The sequence below is a fragment of the Physella acuta genome, unplaced genomic scaffold, assembly GCF_028476545.2.
Source record: "Physella acuta isolate Inbredline_101_S28 unplaced genomic scaffold, ASM2847654v3 ptg000571l, whole genome shotgun sequence".
NCBI classification, from domain to species: Eukaryota; Metazoa; Mollusca; class Gastropoda; family Physidae; genus Physella; species Physella acuta.
This window is the reverse complement of record NW_026732090.1, coordinates 90063-110788: the sequence shown is the minus strand read 5'-3', so window position 1 is coordinate 110788 and position 20726 is coordinate 90063. Positions and strand designations below refer to the sequence as shown.

At 32.8% G+C, this 20726-nt stretch overlaps 2 protein-coding genes across 2 annotated transcripts in view; one reads left to right on the top strand and one right to left on the bottom strand.

Annotated features, from left to right (window-relative positions):
* Positions 1–9052, bottom strand: part of LOC131946774 (ubiquitin carboxyl-terminal hydrolase 34) — a 32707-nt gene extending 23655 nt beyond the window's left edge. Inside the window, exons 1-13 of the mRNA XM_059307702.1 lie at positions 8909–9052; positions 4080–4170; positions 3316–3715; positions 2968–3018; positions 2413–2562; positions 1862–2122; positions 1642–1700; positions 1388–1466; positions 1166–1258; positions 939–1064; positions 685–793; positions 491–576; positions 70–334 (exon numbers count right to left, since the gene is read on the bottom strand). Coding sequence (XP_059163685.1) covers positions 70–334; positions 491–576; positions 685–793; positions 939–1064; positions 1166–1258; positions 1388–1466; positions 1642–1700; positions 1862–2122; positions 2413–2562; positions 2968–3018; positions 3316–3715; positions 4080–4170; positions 8909–8951 — 1813 coding nt within the window. The 5' untranslated portion in view covers positions 8952–9052. The remainder of the gene's footprint in view (positions 1–69; positions 335–490; positions 577–684; positions 794–938; positions 1065–1165; positions 1259–1387; positions 1467–1641; positions 1701–1861; positions 2123–2412; positions 2563–2967; positions 3019–3315; positions 3716–4079; positions 4171–8908) is intronic.
* A 185-nt stretch (positions 9053–9237) lies between these two features.
* On the top strand, positions 9238–17293 carry LOC131946828 (uncharacterized). The gene is made up of 9 exons (XM_059307800.1): positions 9238–9311; positions 12614–12759; positions 12886–12931; positions 13165–13236; positions 13605–13688; positions 13932–13977; positions 14958–15009; positions 15186–15288; positions 15689–17293. The coding sequence occupies exons 2-9, from the start codon at positions 12624–12626 to the stop codon at positions 15837–15839; spliced, it is 690 nt and encodes a 229-aa protein (XP_059163783.1). The 5' UTR covers positions 9238–9311; positions 12614–12623; the 3' UTR covers positions 15840–17293.
* Positions 17294–20726: the final 3433 nt, after the last annotated feature.

Below are 20726 nucleotides of genomic sequence, written 5' to 3'. Positions count from 1 at the left end.
CTTACAACGGACCAATTTATATATTTTTAAGTATTATATGGAAACTGATATATCTGAAAAAGTAATAACCTTCCATAGAACTATCTGAACCAACACCAGCTCGATGAAGATTCATGTGTTGTCTTGGGCCATGATGATGATGTACATGTCGATGATGGTGCTGTGGGTGATGATGACCTAATGTATGGTGAGACTGTGGTAGATGATGAATGGTGTGTCGTGGTACACACCCACCACAACAAAGTCCTTCCTCTGTTCCTAGAGCACCAGCCAGCTCATCAGCTACAGCATTGACATTGAGATCAGGGATACGCTGCAGGAGGTATAACAGATACTGACATTTTTTAAAGTGTCATCATCAAGTAATATTTCTTTTTTTTTTTTTAAAAACATCAAGATAAATGCAAACTAAACATTCTTCTTGATATTTTTAAAAAATTATTTTTACATTTTATTAATCAAGAAAACAATATAAAAATTATCTTTTCACCCTTTGCATCTTGGAAGGGGGAACACCCCCATCATCAGATTCACTTTCACTGCTACTCATATGATCAGCTGAGGTTTTCACAGCTCCTATCAAATTAAAAAAGTAATCAGATTGGCTATGTTTATTCAATATTTTATCTTTAATGTGACTGCATCCTTTAAAATGGCTCAGCCTATAAAATATTACAAACTTACTCCTGTTTCCAGCAACAGCAGATGCTGAGGCTAGTTTGCGTTTCTGAATTTCTTCAGATTGAAATGCCTGCCATTGACTGCGTGTCAAAATAGAAGATAAGCACAAAACCTGTGGAACAGATTGTAAGTGATAATAAAAAAGTTTAAAAAGTAAATTTCATACCAAAATGGAAAAAGAAAAGTAAAATATGTCAAATCTATTTTGTTATTAAGCAGTCAAATAATATGTTAGTAAAAGGTCAGTAAAAACTTACAGATTCATTGAAACTTGCAGGATCCAATTTGTCAATGAGGTGTCTAAGATGAAGATTTTGTTCCGGTTCTACTGATTTAATCAGTGGGAGCAGAACTTCATAAACTTGTTTACCACAGTGTTTTAGCTTGAAGAGGTTTAAACAATTGGATTATAAGTGTTGTTCATTTTATACAGATCTAAACATATCTTTAAATTTATAAAATGAAAATTTTGAATTATCTATACCTGTGCAGCAGCCCAAATGCAATCCAAATGCTGGTTGTTTATTTTTCCCTCAGCTCCTAAGAAATTTAGGATTATCTGGCTTTGTTTAATAATCTGGAAAAAAAATTGGTGATCTCTGAGTTTACTTTTTGTAAATAACTGCTGTAGAAAAGAAATATGGCAACCAGTACAGAGGGGGTATAGAATGAAGATTAAATATAAACATTTTAAAACTATACAAACCTCAATATGCAAATTTGGTCCGAAAATTTGTTCTACGATCTTATTTTCAAGCAGCCACTTAGCCATTTCTTCTCCAAAACTGTAAAAGGTATTGTAACAATGTTAATCAAGAAGTATAACAAGTAATCTGGTTACTGGGCCAATATCTTCTATTTATCATAATACTTTAGGTAACTTAATGATGTTCAAAAGTTTCCTTGTTCCACATAGAATAATATATAATTTACTGACAAAAATAAAACCTGATCACTTACGTTTCTACATCAATTATTGACTCATTTGTAATGTTATCGTTGTAAGTGTTGATCAGTGTCTGTAATAAAACCATAGAATTACCAGTTAATGGATTAATTAATCTCAACAAAAAAACTAAAACGTTCAGTAATGATAATTTACAATCATGATTCAACAGATTTTTAAAAACCAAATAAAATCCAACAAAGTGCTTATGGCAGGAGAAATTAAACAACTTACACTTATTTGACAAATACTGCCTAATCTGATGGTTAATGTGGTACTGGTAAAGCACTTGTATACCAGAGCCATGACTTCCCTGTCAAAGGTCATTTGTGAATCCACAGGCTCTTTAATAGCCTGCCACATAAGTTCCATTGTGTTATGAGCTGCAGCTGCCCTCATATCAGCTTCAGAAAGTGTGCACATATATCGAATGATTGGTGAACGTAGAGGTAATATACAGGACATTATAGTTGGTGTATTCACCCACATTCGAAGCTAGAAAAAAAATATATTTTTTATAATAACAGGCACATGAATCATTTTCTAATTTAGGTTCTCATTAAAATGTAACTTGAAAAATGCAGTATCATATTTAGAGTTTGCTCTAAGACTATCACTGTACCCATAATGATCAGGGTAAGAATCAGACACAGATTACCAAGAAATAAATAGCTATAACACAACATGCCTGCAATTTTATAAACTTTTTTTAAACTTATGGGCCAAGCATTTTGAAAGCCTGAAATAATTTATTTTATTTTATATAAATATTCAAATTTACTTACATTCTGAATAATAGTAATAAGAGTGTGTGCAAAAATTAATGGCACATTTTTGTTGTTAGCCTTTTCAAAACATTGACTCATTGCACCTACTCCGTTGCTATCGATGAAGAAGCAAATATTTCTGAGCAGTAAAAGTGGTGCATCTATATCCTATAAATCGAGGAAGAGGTAACAATTTTTAAAATTATCAATAGTAATTAATTAGTCCTATCTGACTAATTATTGTGAGTGAACATACTACAATACTTTAGTTTCAAAAATAAAAATCTCACAGGCAAAGTATCTAAGTTACAACAAAGTAATATAATAGCTTTAATATAATTAACATTTTATTTTGTGCAAAATAACTATTCTGTGAGGAAATTGTTTCTACTTTAAAATGAAAACTTATTTGTATTTTATGTTTATAAATATCTTTTTTTATATTTCACTTATGTTTTAGCAACTGTTGGTGGCAGTGTATTCATTATAATTCATATGTCATGAGCCCCCAAAAAGCTGACTATTTAAGAAAAAAATGATCTTATAGTTTAATGATCTTATTGTAAAACTTACATTGATCTCACAATAGTTATGTAAAGCTGTTGTCTCAGCAGATGATAGCTCCTGTAATTGGTCATAAAAATCCTATTATTTTAGCAGTAAAACAAGAAAGCTAAGTGACCTTTTACTTTAGTTGTGCTTTTATTTCATGTGTTAAACATGAATTAAAAGCAATTAATAAACTTTAAACTGTTAGTAAAATTAGAAATTTTTAATTGTCTAAAGAAACCTTTAAAAGAATTTTAGGAAAGTTACTTAATTTAATTACTAGTTTATAAAATGTGTAGATTTATATAAATTTATTACAGCTTACTCAAAACAGAATTTTGTATTTTGCAACATGATATGAAAAAAAAATACCTCCATGTTGTGTGCAGTCATTACTTTATGGGCCACATAAACAGCAAAGTTAGAGAGGAACAAAGTAGTCTGAAAGTCTAACAACCGCTTCAGTTCTTCAATGCTCCAATCATTCCAAATACTGTCTATATCTGGATCTAACCCAGACTCTTCTTTATTCTCATCTTCCATGCTTTTGGTTTCATCATTTGCAGACTCTCTCTTAGACAAATCATCATCAAAAGATGACTGTGATTGTGTACGTTCTTTTCTTACTGCTTCCAAAGCATTTGTTTTAAGTTTGTGTGGAAGTATTTCTGGCAGTGACTGTATGAGTTCCATCCCCATGTTCAGGATTACCTGAACTAGGTTTGTAAGCTTGTCAAAGTTTTTAAAGTCTTTATAAATGCACAGGCATCGCCTAAATATGAAAAAAAAAAAAATATGATGAAATTAAAATGTGATTCATTAGCATAGGAAAATGTCATAAAAACATAATTTTAATCGATTTATTTAAAAATATCAATTACGCCACCGTGACTAAATACAATAAAATCTAATAAGAAAAAAAAAATCCCTTAAAATTACTAAAACAAATTTTCATTAATAATGTGGATAACTGAATGTGGTTGTATTATAAAAATTTTCATTTGGGCTTGAGTCCGTAAGACATCCCAAGCTCTAATGGGTACCAGACCAGACTATTCGGTTTAATGCCTATCAAAAAAACTGGGGAACAATTCAACTGCACTATGGGTAAATTTTTACTTTTTACTAATACTTACTTATTGTTCCATGTGATGGCATATCTAATAAATATCTCTACTTCAGTTCTAGTCAGCTGTGCTGGACCACCAGATACATGCCGACTGTGATCTATTGAAAATTAAAATATATTTAATATTAAATTTTACCAGAATTTGTGTATTGGAGGGCTTTTTTTTTATTCTTTGAAACAGATATATATATATATATATATATATATATATATATATATATATATATATATATATATATATATATATATATATATATATATATATATATATATATATATATATATATATATATATATAAATCAAATAGAAAGATAAGACAATAAGTGAACAGCTCATAAAAAGTAATTTCAGTCTACTTATTTACAACATATAGGGGTAATTTCCACATATTATAATATATAGGGCTATTAAATTCATTTTATTTTGCAAATTCTGCAATAATATTGACTTCTTAAAAAACTGTAGTAATTACACATTAAATAGTACATAAAAGTTACTTAAATGTACTAAAAAGTTGTCGTACATAATTATTTCCATCAGAAAATAAATATAGACTGAAGAAAAGTTGGTAAAAAAATAACATTTTCTAAATACAAAGTATTTATTCCCAGTTCACAGAGAATAGCACATAGGCCAAATATGGACTATTCATAGAAGGACAGCTTGGACTGTTATAAATAGACTTAAGATTTACACTAGTGAAGATGACATGGCATAACATGGTCAGATAAAATACAGCAGGAAAGTATCTGTATGCCTCAGGTATAGATCCCAGGAGTACCCAAATAATCTGCCTGCTAATAAAATGATATATGTATTTGTTATTTACACAAGGGAAAATACTTATTTTTATAACAAAAACCCCTGAATAATGGTGTTTTATTTCTTTTTTAATGCAATGAGATCACCAGCGTATTTACCACCTTGCCATTTTGTGTCTTGAATTGCACACTAACACGATAAACACTTGTGTTTGCTGCAAGGTTGTTTTAGCATTTTCCCCCAAATGTGTTCAAATGTTACATTTCACACTATCTGAACCTGACTCCTAATGTAAAAGTATGTCATACCACCCTCCACTGGATTGATCGAGGAATTATGACCCACAAAAGAGACTCATTTGGTAACTAAGAGTCAGCTTTCATATTAATGTTACTGCATAATTAATAATTTACTTAGCAAATAATAACCTTAAATCTTACCCTAATACTTTTCCTTTTACAAATAATAATTTTTTTTTAAACTCTGTTCTCTGTCTAAATCTACCTTCCTTCTGAAGTGCCGATAAATATCATTATACTAACACCGCGTTTACACTTACAACATGTATACTATACATTTCTAGAACACAAAGCCTGCCAAAAGTTAATTGTATTTGTAAACATTTTGTCCACAGAACATGTATACTTTGGCGTTCACACTTACAGAACATGTTATAGAACATTTTATAAAATAATCAAGACCTTTGACCTGGAGCGTCTACTATAGCCTAGCCTATAGGCCTAGATAATTAAAAGAAAGAGTAATCAAAGTTGTTTTTTTTTAAATCGTAGATAGTAGGCATGTAATTTTATTATTTAAAGGAAAATTGTGTAGCTTACAATTCAATAATAAATTATACAAAAATAAGAACATGCTAAATTTTAGAAATTTTATTAGAGTGTGAGCAACTGAGCTAGAAAGTTTTTATAATGCTATATATAATAGCATGGGTCTGAGACATTACCCATCTGCTATTACCCCTGCTATTACAACGCTACGATTGTAAACATTTTGTGTGAACTACAGCTCACCAGACGGTGAACATGTCCTTTGTTTTCTCTCAGCAGGGGAAAACCAAAACTTGACACAACATAAAAAGGGCATGGTTTTGTGCCCTGCGACTCAGAAGATGTTCCATATACCCATAACATGTATAGTATACACTGAAGTAGGTCAAGTCTATTGTACATGTCATAAGTGTAAACGCTGTGTAAGATATTCCTAGTTGTATTGCTGATGGAGTGACTGCAATAGGCATATCAGGAGTATTTCCAGTCAGTTGGGAATAGCCTCTGCCTAAGTACTTTATTTTAATTATAGAGCTTTAAAGATTTATAGTGACAGCTGGAAAACATAATGATAAGTAGGCTTACTACTAGTTCTAATGATTTGATCTCAACCCAGTCTAATATAAATCTATAGCCTAGACCCCTATTTAATATAATAATGACAAAGTAGCCTAAGTAGAGTTTTTCTAACAATAAAATTAGATTAGCCTAGGGCCTCAATAATTTTTAATAGATCTGGGCCTAGGGCAAATAAAAAAAGACTTGTAGAAGTAGAAGTTCAAGAAACTAGTCTAGATTTTTGGAATTATGGAGGTAATTCTGTGTGACTGTATAGACATATTTGGGAAAAATGTACCTAATTAGGACTAACATAGGACAATAAAATAGGCCTTTACATAGATTAATAGGAAATTATGTGCTGTTTATAAAAACACTAAGTTTATCCTTCTATGTAAAATAGTTTTTTACATACATTTTTTAAGTTTTAGGCATAATATAGGTCTAATTTGTTCTATATTTTTGAAAACTAGAAAAAAAAGGTGTGATTAGCTTTAGATCTGCATAACATTGCTTCTTTTGAAGATATGATATAATTAGGCCTATCCAATGGATAATGTTAGCATTCATGAAAATGCCATGTTCATTAGCCTAAGTAAAAAAAAAATTTAATTAAAATTAAGTAGATGTGAAAAAGTCTGGATGTAGATCTAGATCAAGTTTGGATCTCAAGATGGTGGCGTAAAACAAAAACTCTACTGTGTAGCCGGTGGGCCTAACTTTTAAACCTGTCTTTAACTTCCACCTAATCTACTAATAACTAATCTAGGTCTAGATTCTAAAAAATTCATCATCCGTCATCACAAAAAGACAGACCTCCCCCCCCCCTAAAATGACTTCACACCTCAGCCTACAACCCCCCTCAAAAATGCTGTTGAATTTTTCTTAAAACATCGAAATTTTTCCAAAATCTTGTCAGAAGTCTGTCAACATAAACTATTCTGATCAATTCCTATTACAATTTATTGAAACTGTTTTCTTAAATGCGAAATAATGGCTAAACCTCGTTTTCTAACATTGCTTTTTTATAATGCAAAAAAGTGACATCACACCATCTGAACCCCCTCCCCCTTATCACACCGTCACAAAATTACAACTCCCCTACAAGTGTGATGTCATTTATGGATGACCCCTTGTTAGTTATTGATATTGTCAGTAGTTTTGTAGTGTGTTGGATAAATTAATAAATTGTCATGGGGAAAATATAAAGTTAAAATAGTTAGGCCTTGAATCTAGATCCTAGATCTAGACTCAACTAGATCTAGATCTAGACTCTAGCCTCGACTAGATCTAGAATATCTTGAAAATAATAGTAAAATAATTAAAAAATTTTACTAGATCTAGAAATCTAGATATTCTAAATCCTAGTTAAAATTACTAAACTATAGGCCCTAAAATAAATTAGAATGTAGAATTGGAGTAGAGATCTAGATCTAGGAGATGTGATGTCATGTAGTTTACTAGATCTACTGCTAGTCTAGATCTAGATCTAGAATCTAGATTCTATTCTAACAAGTAGTGAAGTAGACTAGGCTCACTAGTACTAGGTGACTACTGACTAGAATCTAGATCTACTTAAAATAAGATGAAATACAAATATAGATGTCTACTGTCTAGGCCTGCACTACTTAGATCTAGATTTCTAGATCTAATCTAGATTAGTTCTCTAGATCCTAGAGTAAAGTGGCGTCTGCGGACAGACGTAGCAAAAAAAAACGGAAGTGCCGATTTCCATTGAGCGCCGTTCAGTAACCGCTTCACATAGAAACAAACCGAAAGTACCGTCTCACTCCGCATTCTTTCTAGTTTAATCACGTCTGATTCATTTTGTATTCATACGCATAGCATTGAATGTATTAACATTTTCAGTGGTGAGACTCTGTGCGGACAGTAAGTGCACTTTTTTTTTACATTTTATTTTCTGTGCGCACACTTGCTCCTTATGCGGACAAGGCATATTTTGTTCATTTTATTTCTATTTAAATGATTGAAATAGACACGTTTGATGATCAAAAATATTTTTAAAACCTAAAAACATTACTAAAAACTTATAGATCTAGATTTAGACTTAAATTTAAATATAAATCTGGAGTATCAAGATTAGTTCAAAGCTCCTTTTTACTTAAAGTGTAAGAAATATATTCTACTCTGATTTTTCATTAGTGTCCGCAAAAGGTTAACCCTCAAAAAAGATGCGGACACCCCAATTTTTCCTCTAAGATGGCTTAAACAACCTTAACTATGATATTTATAGCTTTCTATATATATATATAAGCTATTTATAGTTAACCCAGTTAACTAAGCTATGATTGGTTCGATTTATTCCTCTAATCCGGAGACTAGTGCTCTTCATCCGGGTGAGGTTCCCTTTCATAAAACGTCTTACATCGCAACTTTGAAAAATTCCAATTAATCTCCCTATTGAGTGAAATAGAAGAAATGGACTCAGATGTGTTTAAAAATGGACATGCTTTGTGTTGTTTGCGTTAGTTTCCTATAAAACATTCATACAGTTATTGTTTAAGCGAAAAACAGCAAGGTGTCCGCACAGAGGCAACTGTCCGCATACGCCACTTTACTCTAGATCTATCTATTGTCGATGAACTATTAAAAAAATATTAAAATATAAAATACCGGTTGACACTCGACTGACTGGGGACAACAACAACAATTCATTTTATTTAATAATGTATTTAATATAGCCAAAACATATTGGCTAATACATACGGTTATTTATTAGAACCAGCACTTCGCTGCATTGGTCACACATTGTTTGATAGTATGTTTTATTAAATCCACAGAGTAAAAATTATCCATACAGAAATATTCATGTTTAATATTGTTTAACCATATTCCCGCAACATTAGGAGAGAACAAAATTTGTGAATATTGTCTTTGCGCATGCGTTAAAGGAAGCAGTCTACTGATAATGAAACGAAATTATATTTTTAAGATTCAATGAAATATATAAATATAATCGTTTACATTTTATTATTTATTACTATTCATTATTTTAGATGCAGTATTTTAATTATTTTTTTCAACATTAATTTACTTTAAATATTAAATCAAAATTAAAGCTCGTTGCTTCATTTAATGTGCTTCAGACTTTTGAAAAATCAGCAGTGATGTAAGGCCTAATAATAGATTGTATTTCTTTCTGTTACTAGCCTTACGCATAGTTATACACTATACAGTACTACTACACATGATCTTATCTAATGAATTGCGTGTATTTAGTATTTGCGTAGGCTTGAATAGAAATCTAAACGTCTGAACCGAATGTGTTCATGATTAAGTCACACATGTAGCAAAATCCGAGGATTCTCATCAATCACTTTTAAATTCACTGCCAATTCATTAAAGTTAAAATTGTTTTAATTTTTTTTATAAGCAATTTTTTTTCTTCGACATTTTTCTTTCCCCTATCATTTTTCACAGCTCACACAGTAGGCATACCATATAGATCTAGTTATATATATATATATATATATATATATATATATATATATATATATATATATATATATATATATATATATATATAGGCCCTATATATATATATATATATATATATATATATATATATATATATATATATATATATATATATATATATATATATATATATATATATATATTTATATATATATATATCAGGGGCGTAGCGAGGGGCGGGGGGCGCGGACCGCACCGGGTGACACCATTTAGGGGGGTGACACCAAGGCAAAAAATAGCAAAATATATAGAAAAAAACTTGAGGGGGGGTGCAAATCGAAAGTTTGAGGGGGGGGGGTGCAAATCGAAAACTTGAGGGGGGGGGTGCAATTCGAAAGTTTGAGGGGGGGGTGCAAATCGAAAACTTGAGGGGGGGGTGGTGCAATGCGAAAGTTTTAGGGGGGGTTGCAAATCGAAAACTTGAAAGTTTGTCCCCGGGAAGGGTCGCAACGCCTCTGGGGGGTGACACCATTAAGTGCCGCAACGGGTGACACCCGACCTCGCTACGCCACTGATATATATATATATATATATATATATATATATATATATATATATATATATATATATATATATATATGCCAGTATTGCTGCGTGTTGTAGGACCACGTGAACATAATGGGAGGGGAAGGGAGGAGCTTTGAATATGAAGCTGGTAGGCGTCGAGGGTATTGGGTGTCTGAGTCACATAGAGTTTTTATTTGACTATGTTAAATGACAGAAGAAACTCTCTTACTATTTACAAGCCACTAACGAATAATATAAATCATCATTTTCGTGGAATCCTTGTGAAGTAGATAGGGATGCAACCACACCTCTCCATCGTATTCGGTTTAGGCGATTCCTCTTAGGTCCATCTCTTCAGCATCCCCCCCCCCCCCCGAACGAAACAGAATCTATATAGAGAATATATACGGGTGTCCGCACCCTGCCCCCCCCCCTCTGAAGGTTTTGTCCGCCCCTTCCACCCGAAAGTTTCAAGTGCTCCCCTCCCCCCCCCCCTCCCATACTGGAGAAAGGGAGTCTGAAAGAAATAGTGCATTCCGGCTGCTTAATTATGCTTCATTAACAACTGATCTTTTCCAAGTTTGTTTTGGCCAATGGGCAGAGTTTCTTCCAGGCATCTCTTCGGGAGAGCTTCGCCCCCCCCCCCCCCCCCAAAAAAAAATTTCTACCGCCCCCCCCCCCCCCCCCCCCCCCCCCCCCCCCACGAAATGAAATTTATATAATTTATATAGAAAATATATACTTTTAACAGTGTCCGCCCCCCCCCCCCCGAAGAAAGTCTACCGCCCCCCCCCCCCCGAAAATTTCAAGTGCCCCCCCCCCCCCCCCCCGGAGAAAAAAGTCTGGAAGAAACACTGCCAATGGGTTTCCTCTTCCTTGGGGATTCTAATCTATTTAATGCCTGTCTGGGTTTGGGCAAGGTGTGTCCAATTCATCCCCATTTGCTCATTTCTATTTCTTTGCTAATAGGGTTTTAGTGTGTGTGTGTGTGTGTGTGTATTTGATGTAATACAGTAATAATATGGCCTTTTTCTATATGATTAAGAATAACACGCAATAGAAAATCTGACTGCGACGCTACCCCTTTGGGTGCCTTCCCTCATCCCCTCCGACCGCTTAAAAACTCCTCCCCGTTTTCTAGAAGCGAAATAACTGTTTATTTGTAAACTTCCGGAAGTTTTATAATCAATTAATCCATCTCAACAGATATTTATTATCATTCACTAAGTTGACTAGATCTAGAAGATCTAGATATATAATCTGGATCTAGATTCTAGATCTAGTAACTTACTAGATCTAGTAAGTAAGTAAACAGAAAGAGTTAAGAAGAATTTAGCAGTAAGTATTAATAAAGTAATGTTACAGTAACTTGAGTAAGTTAGTCAGTGTTTGTTGAATTGTTTACATTTTGAATTTACTACACTAGCACTAGACTACTAGTCTACTACTACAACTACTACTTGACTCTAGACTAGTCTAGACTAGATCTACTACTAAACTTTAATCATTTAGCCCAATATTACTAATATAATATAATAAATATTTATTTAGGCAGGACTAGGTAGGTAAAATAAAATCGCCCGCGGCTAGTAATGTACAATGTACACAAAAGGGATGATTAGGCCTATATTTTAAAAAATGAGTAATAGTTACTAATTACTAATTAATTAGGGTTAGGCGTATGGTTGGTAACTTGGTATGGTTGGACCAGAGTTGGTGTTACGGTTAGGGACAGGGTTAGCATTGAGATTAGCCAGCCATGTGTGTATTAGTATTTAGTTAACTTAGTTAACTACCACTAACCTAACACCCCTTTTTTAAAGAAGATTCCATAAAAATTCTCCCTGATAAAGTTACCTAATTGTCAAGGGCTTAATAGAAGTATATTAATATTATGATATATTTGTGTCAATATTATAGATAACTGAATAATAAACCAAAATCAATGGCTAAACATATCGGCAATCTATTGTTTTAGGTACGTAAAATTGGCTGAGGCTAGTAATGTGCGACAAAGTTGCCTCATTGTTAAGGCTTTAACGTTAATAGAAGTATAATTTTAGTATATTGTGAAACACTTAAAAATAATTAGCAATACAAAATGATTAGTAAAGCAGTATTTAACATGGAATTTAAAAGCAATCTATTTTTTGTTGTTTTCTGTAACCTATCACACAAATGATTGTTAAAGTAAAATGTAGGACTATAGAAAGATTTCTAGAGATTTTATGTTGATTGCAATCAGATGCATCCATCTTTGATTTAGAACAGCTACCAGTTAAGTTTTAATTATTAATTAGTTTTTCAATGATCAGCAAATATTATTTATATAATCTTTACTTTATCATCTTGCAGTTATTGAGTTTTAGAAAAGTATACTGCTAACATTGATAACAGAGTGAATCTTCCTTTGTTACAACTTTTCAGTATTAAAATAATGGATCAATTACATTCGAATGAGAAAAGCCAATGGCTGATGGATGATTCAGATGATTTGTCTGCGGAAGATTTGCTAGAGATGAAAAACAAGCTTGAAGATGAATTGAGGCAGCTTCAAATTGCACATTCAACAGGTGAGTTTTAATAAGAAAAAGGCTAGATCTAGGTCTATATCATTAGAAATTTAAGAAAGCTTACTTCACTAATCATATTGTATATCTTCATACTTGTTTTCACTTGTTTGTTCACACTTTCAATAGTTCAACAACAAAGTTCCACAAGCGATATTGAAGAGCTGTATAAAAGGTAAATATTATTTAAATTTTATTTGCATTTTGAAATGTTTTTGTGATAGCTGTTCAGTTCTTGCATGCAAGATACTTTTTTTTTCTAATAATTCTATGATAACTTTCAGAGCAGGAAATTTTTTTTTATTAGACAGTAGGTTTTGTAGAAATATGTAAGCCTGTCTTGGCCCCCATATATTTATTTTTTAATAGAACGTAAAAAGTTATTAATGTCTCCTTTTCATTATATAGAGTTACAGATTTACAGGAAGAATTATTGGAAGAATCAAATGTGTGTTCTAGAAATGAATTGTTCTTAAAAAGGTAAATAAGCCCTTATGTGGTGGTGTCTTGCATGGTCCCCTTTATTGTGTATATGACTTAGATTAAGGTATTAATTTAACTTTGAAGATACAATATTTGAAAATAAATGATACAGCTTTTGTGTCTACTATTCTGTAAAGCCAGAAATACGGGAATAATGCTTTATTTCTTAATTTTAAAATTAAGTTTGTTGCTAGTAAACTGAGTGTAAAGTTTACTGTAGGAAGCATAAAGCAGATGCCATTTCTAAATATCAGATTCTGTTAGTCTTTCTCAATTCAGGCTACACTAAATACTTTGTTAAATTAAGCATGTGTTTTTTTTCCTATTTTATGGTGATTTCATTTAAAGGTTTTATATTTTTTTAGAATTCAACTGGGAGAAGCACAGTGTGAAGAATTGTTTAATGAACATAGAAATGTGAATGGGACAAATCAGTTTGTAACTAGAAGGTGGGTATTGCTTCATACATTGTTTTAGTAATTTATTTATTTACAATTCCAAAATTTCATATTTTTGTTAGTTTGTCAATCAAAAGCAACATAAAATCCTGTTATAAATTCAAACATAAACATTTTTATCTGACTAGTTTGCAGGAAGAGATAGACATTTCTATTCTTTAGAATTAAGTATTACTTCATTTAACAAGCAGGTATTTCATTTTTAGTTGGTTTTTTTTGTTACTCTCCTATTAGTCTTCAGGAGTTGGAACTTGCAACACAATTAATGAGGATTCATAGGGTATGTTTCAAAACAGTTGTTTGCCTTTTTGTATTTTTGTCAAAAATATTTTTATTTATTTAAAGTTAAATTGTAAAACTAGATGTAATATATTGTTAAGATTTTTAACTTATAACTAAATGTCTGAGAAGTCAGCATGGTCATGTCAGTAAAGCTCATGGTTGCTGAACCGAAAAGTCCAAGTTCGAACATCGGGCAGATGAGGCTCGATAGCTGAGGACAGCAACTCATCTAGGAGAGACATCTAGTTTGTTCTTGGTTGGAAACAAATCCAAAAAGAAAAGCAGGCTGAAACCGGAGTCTCTGGTCTATATGGCTCAAAAGAAGTTGACACATAATACTTAATTGTGTTTGAGGGAATCCCTCCCAACATTAGAATTATGAACAAAGAAGAATGAAGACTAAATGTCTGTGACATATTAAATTAACATAATTTATAGAGTTTGTCTAAATATTGAACTTTATTGTTCTATATATTAGATTCAATGAATTTTTACATCTAGGGGGTCATCCATAAATGATGTCACACTTGTAGGGGGGAGGGGGGGTCCGTAATTTTGTGACGGTGTGTGATGAGGGGGAGGGGGGGTCAGATGGTGCGACGTCACACTTTTGCATTATAAAAAGGCAACGTTAGAAAATGAATTTTAGAAGTTATTTTGCGTTTTTGAAAACTGTTTTAACAAATTAAAATAGGAATTGATTAAAATACTCTATTTTGACAGAGTTCAGACAAGATTTTGGAAAAATATCGATGTTTAAAAAAAAAATTCAACTGCGATTTTGAGCGGGGTTGTAGACTGAGGTGTGACGTCATTTTAGGGGGGGGGGTCTGGCTTTTTGTGACGATGTGTGACAGAGGGGAGGTAAAAATCGTCAAAAAAGCATGACGTCATTTATGGATGACCCCTAGACGTTTTTTTCACTTTTTGTGGAAAACATAATTGGTGCTTTTTTTTTTAATCTTTTAAAACATTCAGGAAACCTGTCAGTATCAAGAAAAACTAGATGCTCAAAAATTAGAAAACTTGAGTAAGATTTGATGTTTTTAGGATTAAATACATCTTGTTGGCTTGAAGTTTTGTTAATTCATTTTCAAACAAGGAACAGTATAAATTTAGTTTACATTGTCTTACATTTATATTTGTATATTTGTGTTAATTTCAATTGTCATCTACAAAACTGTTTATACTTTTTCTCTTTTACAGAACTGAAAAAAGAAAATTTAGAACTAATGCAAAAATTAAAAAGTAGCAAAGCAAAAGCACAGCTGTTATCAAGTACAGTTGCACAAAATCCTGATTATAAGAAGTAAGTAATTTATTTACTAGTTTTCCTTTTCTTTTTTATTATTGATTTAAAATTATTAATGCTACAAGAAAATGATTACAAAAAGAAAATGTTTATACAATTATAGTGATTAGCTAATTCTAGAGCATCAGTAATGAAAATCTTACAACAACAAAAACCACCATCATTATAAGCAGTACATACAAGATAAGAAGTTAATAGTTGTAAGAGTAATCACATTTAATAATATTGTGAATTATCAGATGAGTTTTTTTTTTATCTTAAAGAACGATTGCATCAACGCTCCAAATGTAAATGGAACATGCTACACAATAGCCATGCTAGTTAGGGATCTTCACAGGAGAAGTTCTTATAGTTCAGTTATTTCTTTTAATATTGTTTCATTTTTCAATTTTCACAGATTAAAGAGTAAAATAGAAGTAAAAAGTAATTCACTGGAAATCTGTAAGAACATCCTTAGACTGCTGGTCATGGGAGCAGAAATAGACTGGAAGCAAGACCCAGAACTTTGCCAAAATTTGTTTGAATGTGGTGAACATATTGGTATTTAGTTACATTCCAACATATTCATCTTAAGTTGTGTATGAACATATTGCTCTTTAGTTATGTGTCAACATATTCATCTTTAGTTGTGTATGAACAAATTGCTCTTTAGTTATGTGTCAACATATTCATCTTTAGTTGTGTATGAACAAATTGCTCTTTAGTTAGGTGTCAACATATTCGTCTTTAGTTATGTATCAACATATTGCTCTTTAGTTGTGTATCAACATATTGCTCTTTAGTTGTGTATCAACATATTTGTCTATAGTTGTGTATGAACATATTACTCTTTAGTTGTGTATGAACATATTGCTCTTTAGTTATATGTCAACATAGTCTTTAGATATGTATGAACATATTGCTCATGTGTTAACATATTCATCTTTAGTTGTTTGTAAACATACTTGTCTTTAGTTATGAACATTACAATTAACGTCATTGTAACAAAAATAGATGACTAGTTTTGTACACATTTCTTTGGCTTTGTAGAGAATCTATTAATCTTAAGATTGGTACATAATAATGGTATTTTGGCTTGAAAGACAAAAAACTGAACAATTGTCATTGATAATTTAAACAACTTTTGCACATGGTTGATTTTAATCTTCCACACAGCTATATTCCCCTTAAATTTGAGCATGTCAGACAATGTTGATCATAAATGTATAGTAACTAAATGGTATGTTCTTTAATGTTTTATAAATATACAATTTGAAAAGGCAATACAAGTCATGATAAATGTGAATATTATTTTAAATTGTATTCATTTAAGGTCATTACTTAAAATGACTCATAATTATATATATATATATATATGTGTATATAATGTAGACATATTGTTAAATAATTGTAAAATATCTTTTTTTAGTATTCCTTTATTACTGTAAATATCCATTATGCAAATATTCCTTTTTCAACAGTCCACGCAGCTCTTACAATTAATATTTAATAAAAGGGAGATGGATGTCTTATTAAATTCAATATTTTGAGCCCCAATTTTAGTCATACTAAACATACATTACCTGTGTGTGAATGATCTGTTGGTAAAGTGGTTTGTTTTATTTTTAAAAATTGTAACGAAGTTATGAAAATTTTGATTTTAGAAATAAAATACTTTACACATCAGAATTAATTTTTAAAGTATTCAAATTTTTTTTAAAATACTTTTTTTCCAACATATTAAATTCATTTAAAACATTTACCTCTCCATTGAATATAGATACTTATTGTAAAGGAGATAACTCTATATCAATTGGGGGTTTGTTTTTATTCAGGGGTCGTCCATACGTGGTGCACATTTATATGTTAGGTATTGATTTTTAGTATTATTTCACGTTTTAAAAGGCTGTTGTAGAAATTAATTAATTTTTAGGTCTACTCAATGTTCACAGAGAAGATTTAAAGAAAGAAATTGATGTTTTAAAAAGCAAAACTGCAATCTTGAGGGGGTAGGGTGGATTTAGGCTGAGGTGTGACTCCATTTTAGGCGTTGGGGTCGGGGTTTTTGTGATGATAGGGAGGGGCGAGTCAATCTTTTTTAAACTGATTTAATTAATAGGTTTAAATTTGTGTCTGTCTGTGTGTAAACACGATAACTTGAGTACCGTTACAGCTAGGTTGATGAAATTTCATATATAAGTATTTTATAAAAATCGTAGATCCCTATCAACTTTTGAGCGATTTCCGATAACCGGAAGTGGTATTTTTTCTACTTTGAATTTTTCAAAAGCATATAACTTGAATAGATAGATAAATAAAATTTCATATGTAATGTAAGTAAAAAATCTAATTCTCTACCTTCTATCAAATTTAGAGTAATTTCCGTTGACCAGAAGTATTAATTTACGCTATTTCCCATTTCTCAAAAAACGCATGTAAATTTATAAAGTACTAATAATATTGCGCACTATTATGAACATCTTTATTTGGCGTTCGCTTGGTGCGCAATTCTTTTTTCTATGAGATTCTATTCTATTTTTAAAAGTTTAAGTATTTAAAATGGATTAAAAATCATAACTATATCCCGAGTTCCCATCCCCTGTTGTTTTATATAAGAATATTCGAGAAAGTTTAGGGGAGATCACTCCCGGTTTATAAATTAAAAATTTAGAACCTCTGACATTTATAAAATAGATGTTATGCCTCCCCCTCTCCCCAATGCCCCACAACCACATTATTTGTAGTCAGTCTGATGAAACAAAGATCGTAATGGTGCGTTGTCTTGGTGTCAAATAACTTCGTAATCCTTGATCTAATATAGCAGTTGTAATGTAGGCTACAGACAATTTAATGTTTTCTCGTGTGTGTAGCAAGTTTTAGTGTGAGGTTGGATGTGTGTGTATGTGTGAGGAGCAAGCTTAAGTATGAGGTATGCCTTTGTCAAAGCGTATTCATTTGTAGTTAACATTTCGTCGTTTATTTGGGATTAAAAAGTCACGCTCTATAACTCCTTGAATGGCTACTTTAACGAGCATGACGAGCCTATTCCGAGGTGGAAGAAGGACCAGTTTACGAAAAGTAAGCACAGTTACTTTATGGGACTTTTTATTGAGTTTATTTTCCCGTGAGTTCCAAAGGGTGTAGGACAAAAGGCCGACATCCAAAAGGCCGACAAGACAAAAGGCCGACATGGACGAAAGGCCGACATGGACAAAAGGCCGACATGACATAAGGCCGACAGCCATAAGGCCGACAAGCATAAAAAAATACTATCTCCAAATATATGTTACTGCATAGCTGCTATCTTGACAGCTATCGAAATAAGGCATGAAATAAGGTGAAACATTCAAGAGAGGAGACGATGCTAGTTGCTATCCTTATTAGGTGAACCATCGGCTCCAAGCGACTGAAGATTACGGGAGTGTCTTAAAGACAAAGGATCAACATCTAAATATTTTGATGTCTCGAAAAACCGAGGCTTTGTATACACGAGCATTTCAGGACCTCGCAGTAATCGCAGAAAAAATGCGCATACACTTATCTCCTCGGTTAATTGTCACTGACTTTGAGAAAGCTGCAATCAATGCTTTCATTGAATTCCCAACAGCTACAAGTAAAGGGTGTTTTTTTTTTTCATTTTAGCCAAAATATATGGCGAAAGCTACAAGCGTTGGGCTTGGCACTTCTTTATGGTCAGGATCCACATTTCTGCCTGCTGATGCGGCAAATAGCACCACTGGCATTTCTTACAAGTGCAGAGATTCCGGCAGCATTTAATGCATTAAAAAGCATTTTCCCACCAAACACAGCTGAGTTGGTGAAGTGGTTTGATGAGACCTACGTTTGTGGTCGAGCGAGGTTGTTAAACACAAGAGAGGTGATGGTTCCATCACTTTTTCCACCAGAGTTCTGGTCTGTACATGACAATCATGTACATGGGATTCCTAGGACACAAAACACGGTTGAGGGGTAGCACAGGAGGTGGCAGGTACTTGTAGGGAAGGATCACCCTGGAGTCTTTTGTTTGCTAAAAAAACTAAAACAGGAACAAGGTAGAGTTGAAGTAGAGATGGAGGCAATATTGCTTGGAGAGCCAGCAAAAAAAACAATATTTACAGAAAGAGGACAGGATAACAAATGTAATTGCAGAAAGGGGAAACAGAACAACACTTGAATTTTTGCGTGGCGTCGCGTACAATTTGTCATACTAGGCCCTATTTTTTCTATTTTGTAATATACCTTTATCATTATGTAACTGGTTTTTAATAAAAATTAAACATGTCTGTAATTGTAGTTTGTTGTTTTATAAAACTTGTCGACCTTTTGTCTTGTCGGCCTTTTGGATGTCGGCCTTTTGTCTTGACGGCCTTTTGTCCATGTCGGCTTTTTGTCCGGATCCCATTCCAAATGACCATCTTGAACTTAAAGTGCGAACAGGAACTGGCCAAGCCATCTCAGTTAATTAAGTAGTGATCAGTAAACAGTTTCTCTCCTCCCACAGCTTCTCTGTCTCGCTATCGTTGCCCACTTCTCGACATGTCGTTGTTTCGGAATTATCTTTTTCCCGGAACTTTGCCCAGAAAATTCAAAACAATTTGAAAATGTAGCTTTCAAATAGTGAAAACTGCTAACAAGTTTCGCAATTAGCTGGACAGCTGTTCCATGTTTTTGGAACAAGTATAGAGCAACAACTTGACCCACTTTCAGCAGTTCAAGATCTTCTGGCTAAAAAAACAGCTAAGTTCCCCACATCATTTGCATGCGAGATCATCAAAGACCTCCAGCTGCAGTTTCAGTAGCGGTTTTCTGACTAGGATTCAAAGACAGAAGAAGTGAGACTGTTTTAAAACTTAGATGAACTGCCTAAGTAGGTCATTGAATTGCAAGCAAATGACTTCCTTAGAGACAAGTTTAAAAAATAGCGGCTGGGTTTTTGTGTTTGCCATAGGAGAACAAAATTGGACCTCGAGTGTGTTGTCGGCCCACGACAGTGTTTTCTTTCAGACTTTTTCTCCTGGGTAGTGCATTTAAAATGTGTATATATTTCTATATAAATTATATTTCGTTAGGGAGGGGGGCAAGGGGGACACCGTCACCCCAAAGAGATGCATGGAAAAAACTCTGGCCCCCGAACCGATATTTGATAATCAATGCGGCCCTCGGGCTGAACAGTTTGGAGACCCCTGCTTTAGCCAGTAGTCGGCAAATGGGAGACCACTCACAAACAACGGATATACGACAGTAGACACAAACGGGACACCGACAGTGCTATTGCCACGTTTATTGTCTCATTGATTCTTGTCTGCGTCTGTTGGCTATTAAAACGATATACTTGGTAACCTTGTGTTTTTTTACTAAAAAAAAACTGCACCATTGACAGTGCAGTGACGTAATGAAAAAACGTTGCCATAATGAAATATTTAAAATAATTAATGTACGCAACAAAACCCCAAATA

Bases quoted from the DNA above. Each gene is read 5' to 3' on its own strand.
- LOC131946828 (XM_059307800.1), top strand. From the start codon at position 12,624: ATGGATCAATTACATTCGAATGAGAAAAGCCAATGGCTGATGGATGAT. The intron at 12,932-13,164 runs GTAAATATTATT...TTCATTATATAG, and splicing joins ATTGAAGAGCTGTATAAAAG to AGTTACAGATTTACAGGAAG. The intron at 15,289-15,688 runs GTAAGTAATTTA...CAATTTTCACAG, and splicing joins CAAAATCCTGATTATAAGAA to ATTAAAGAGTAAAATAGAAG.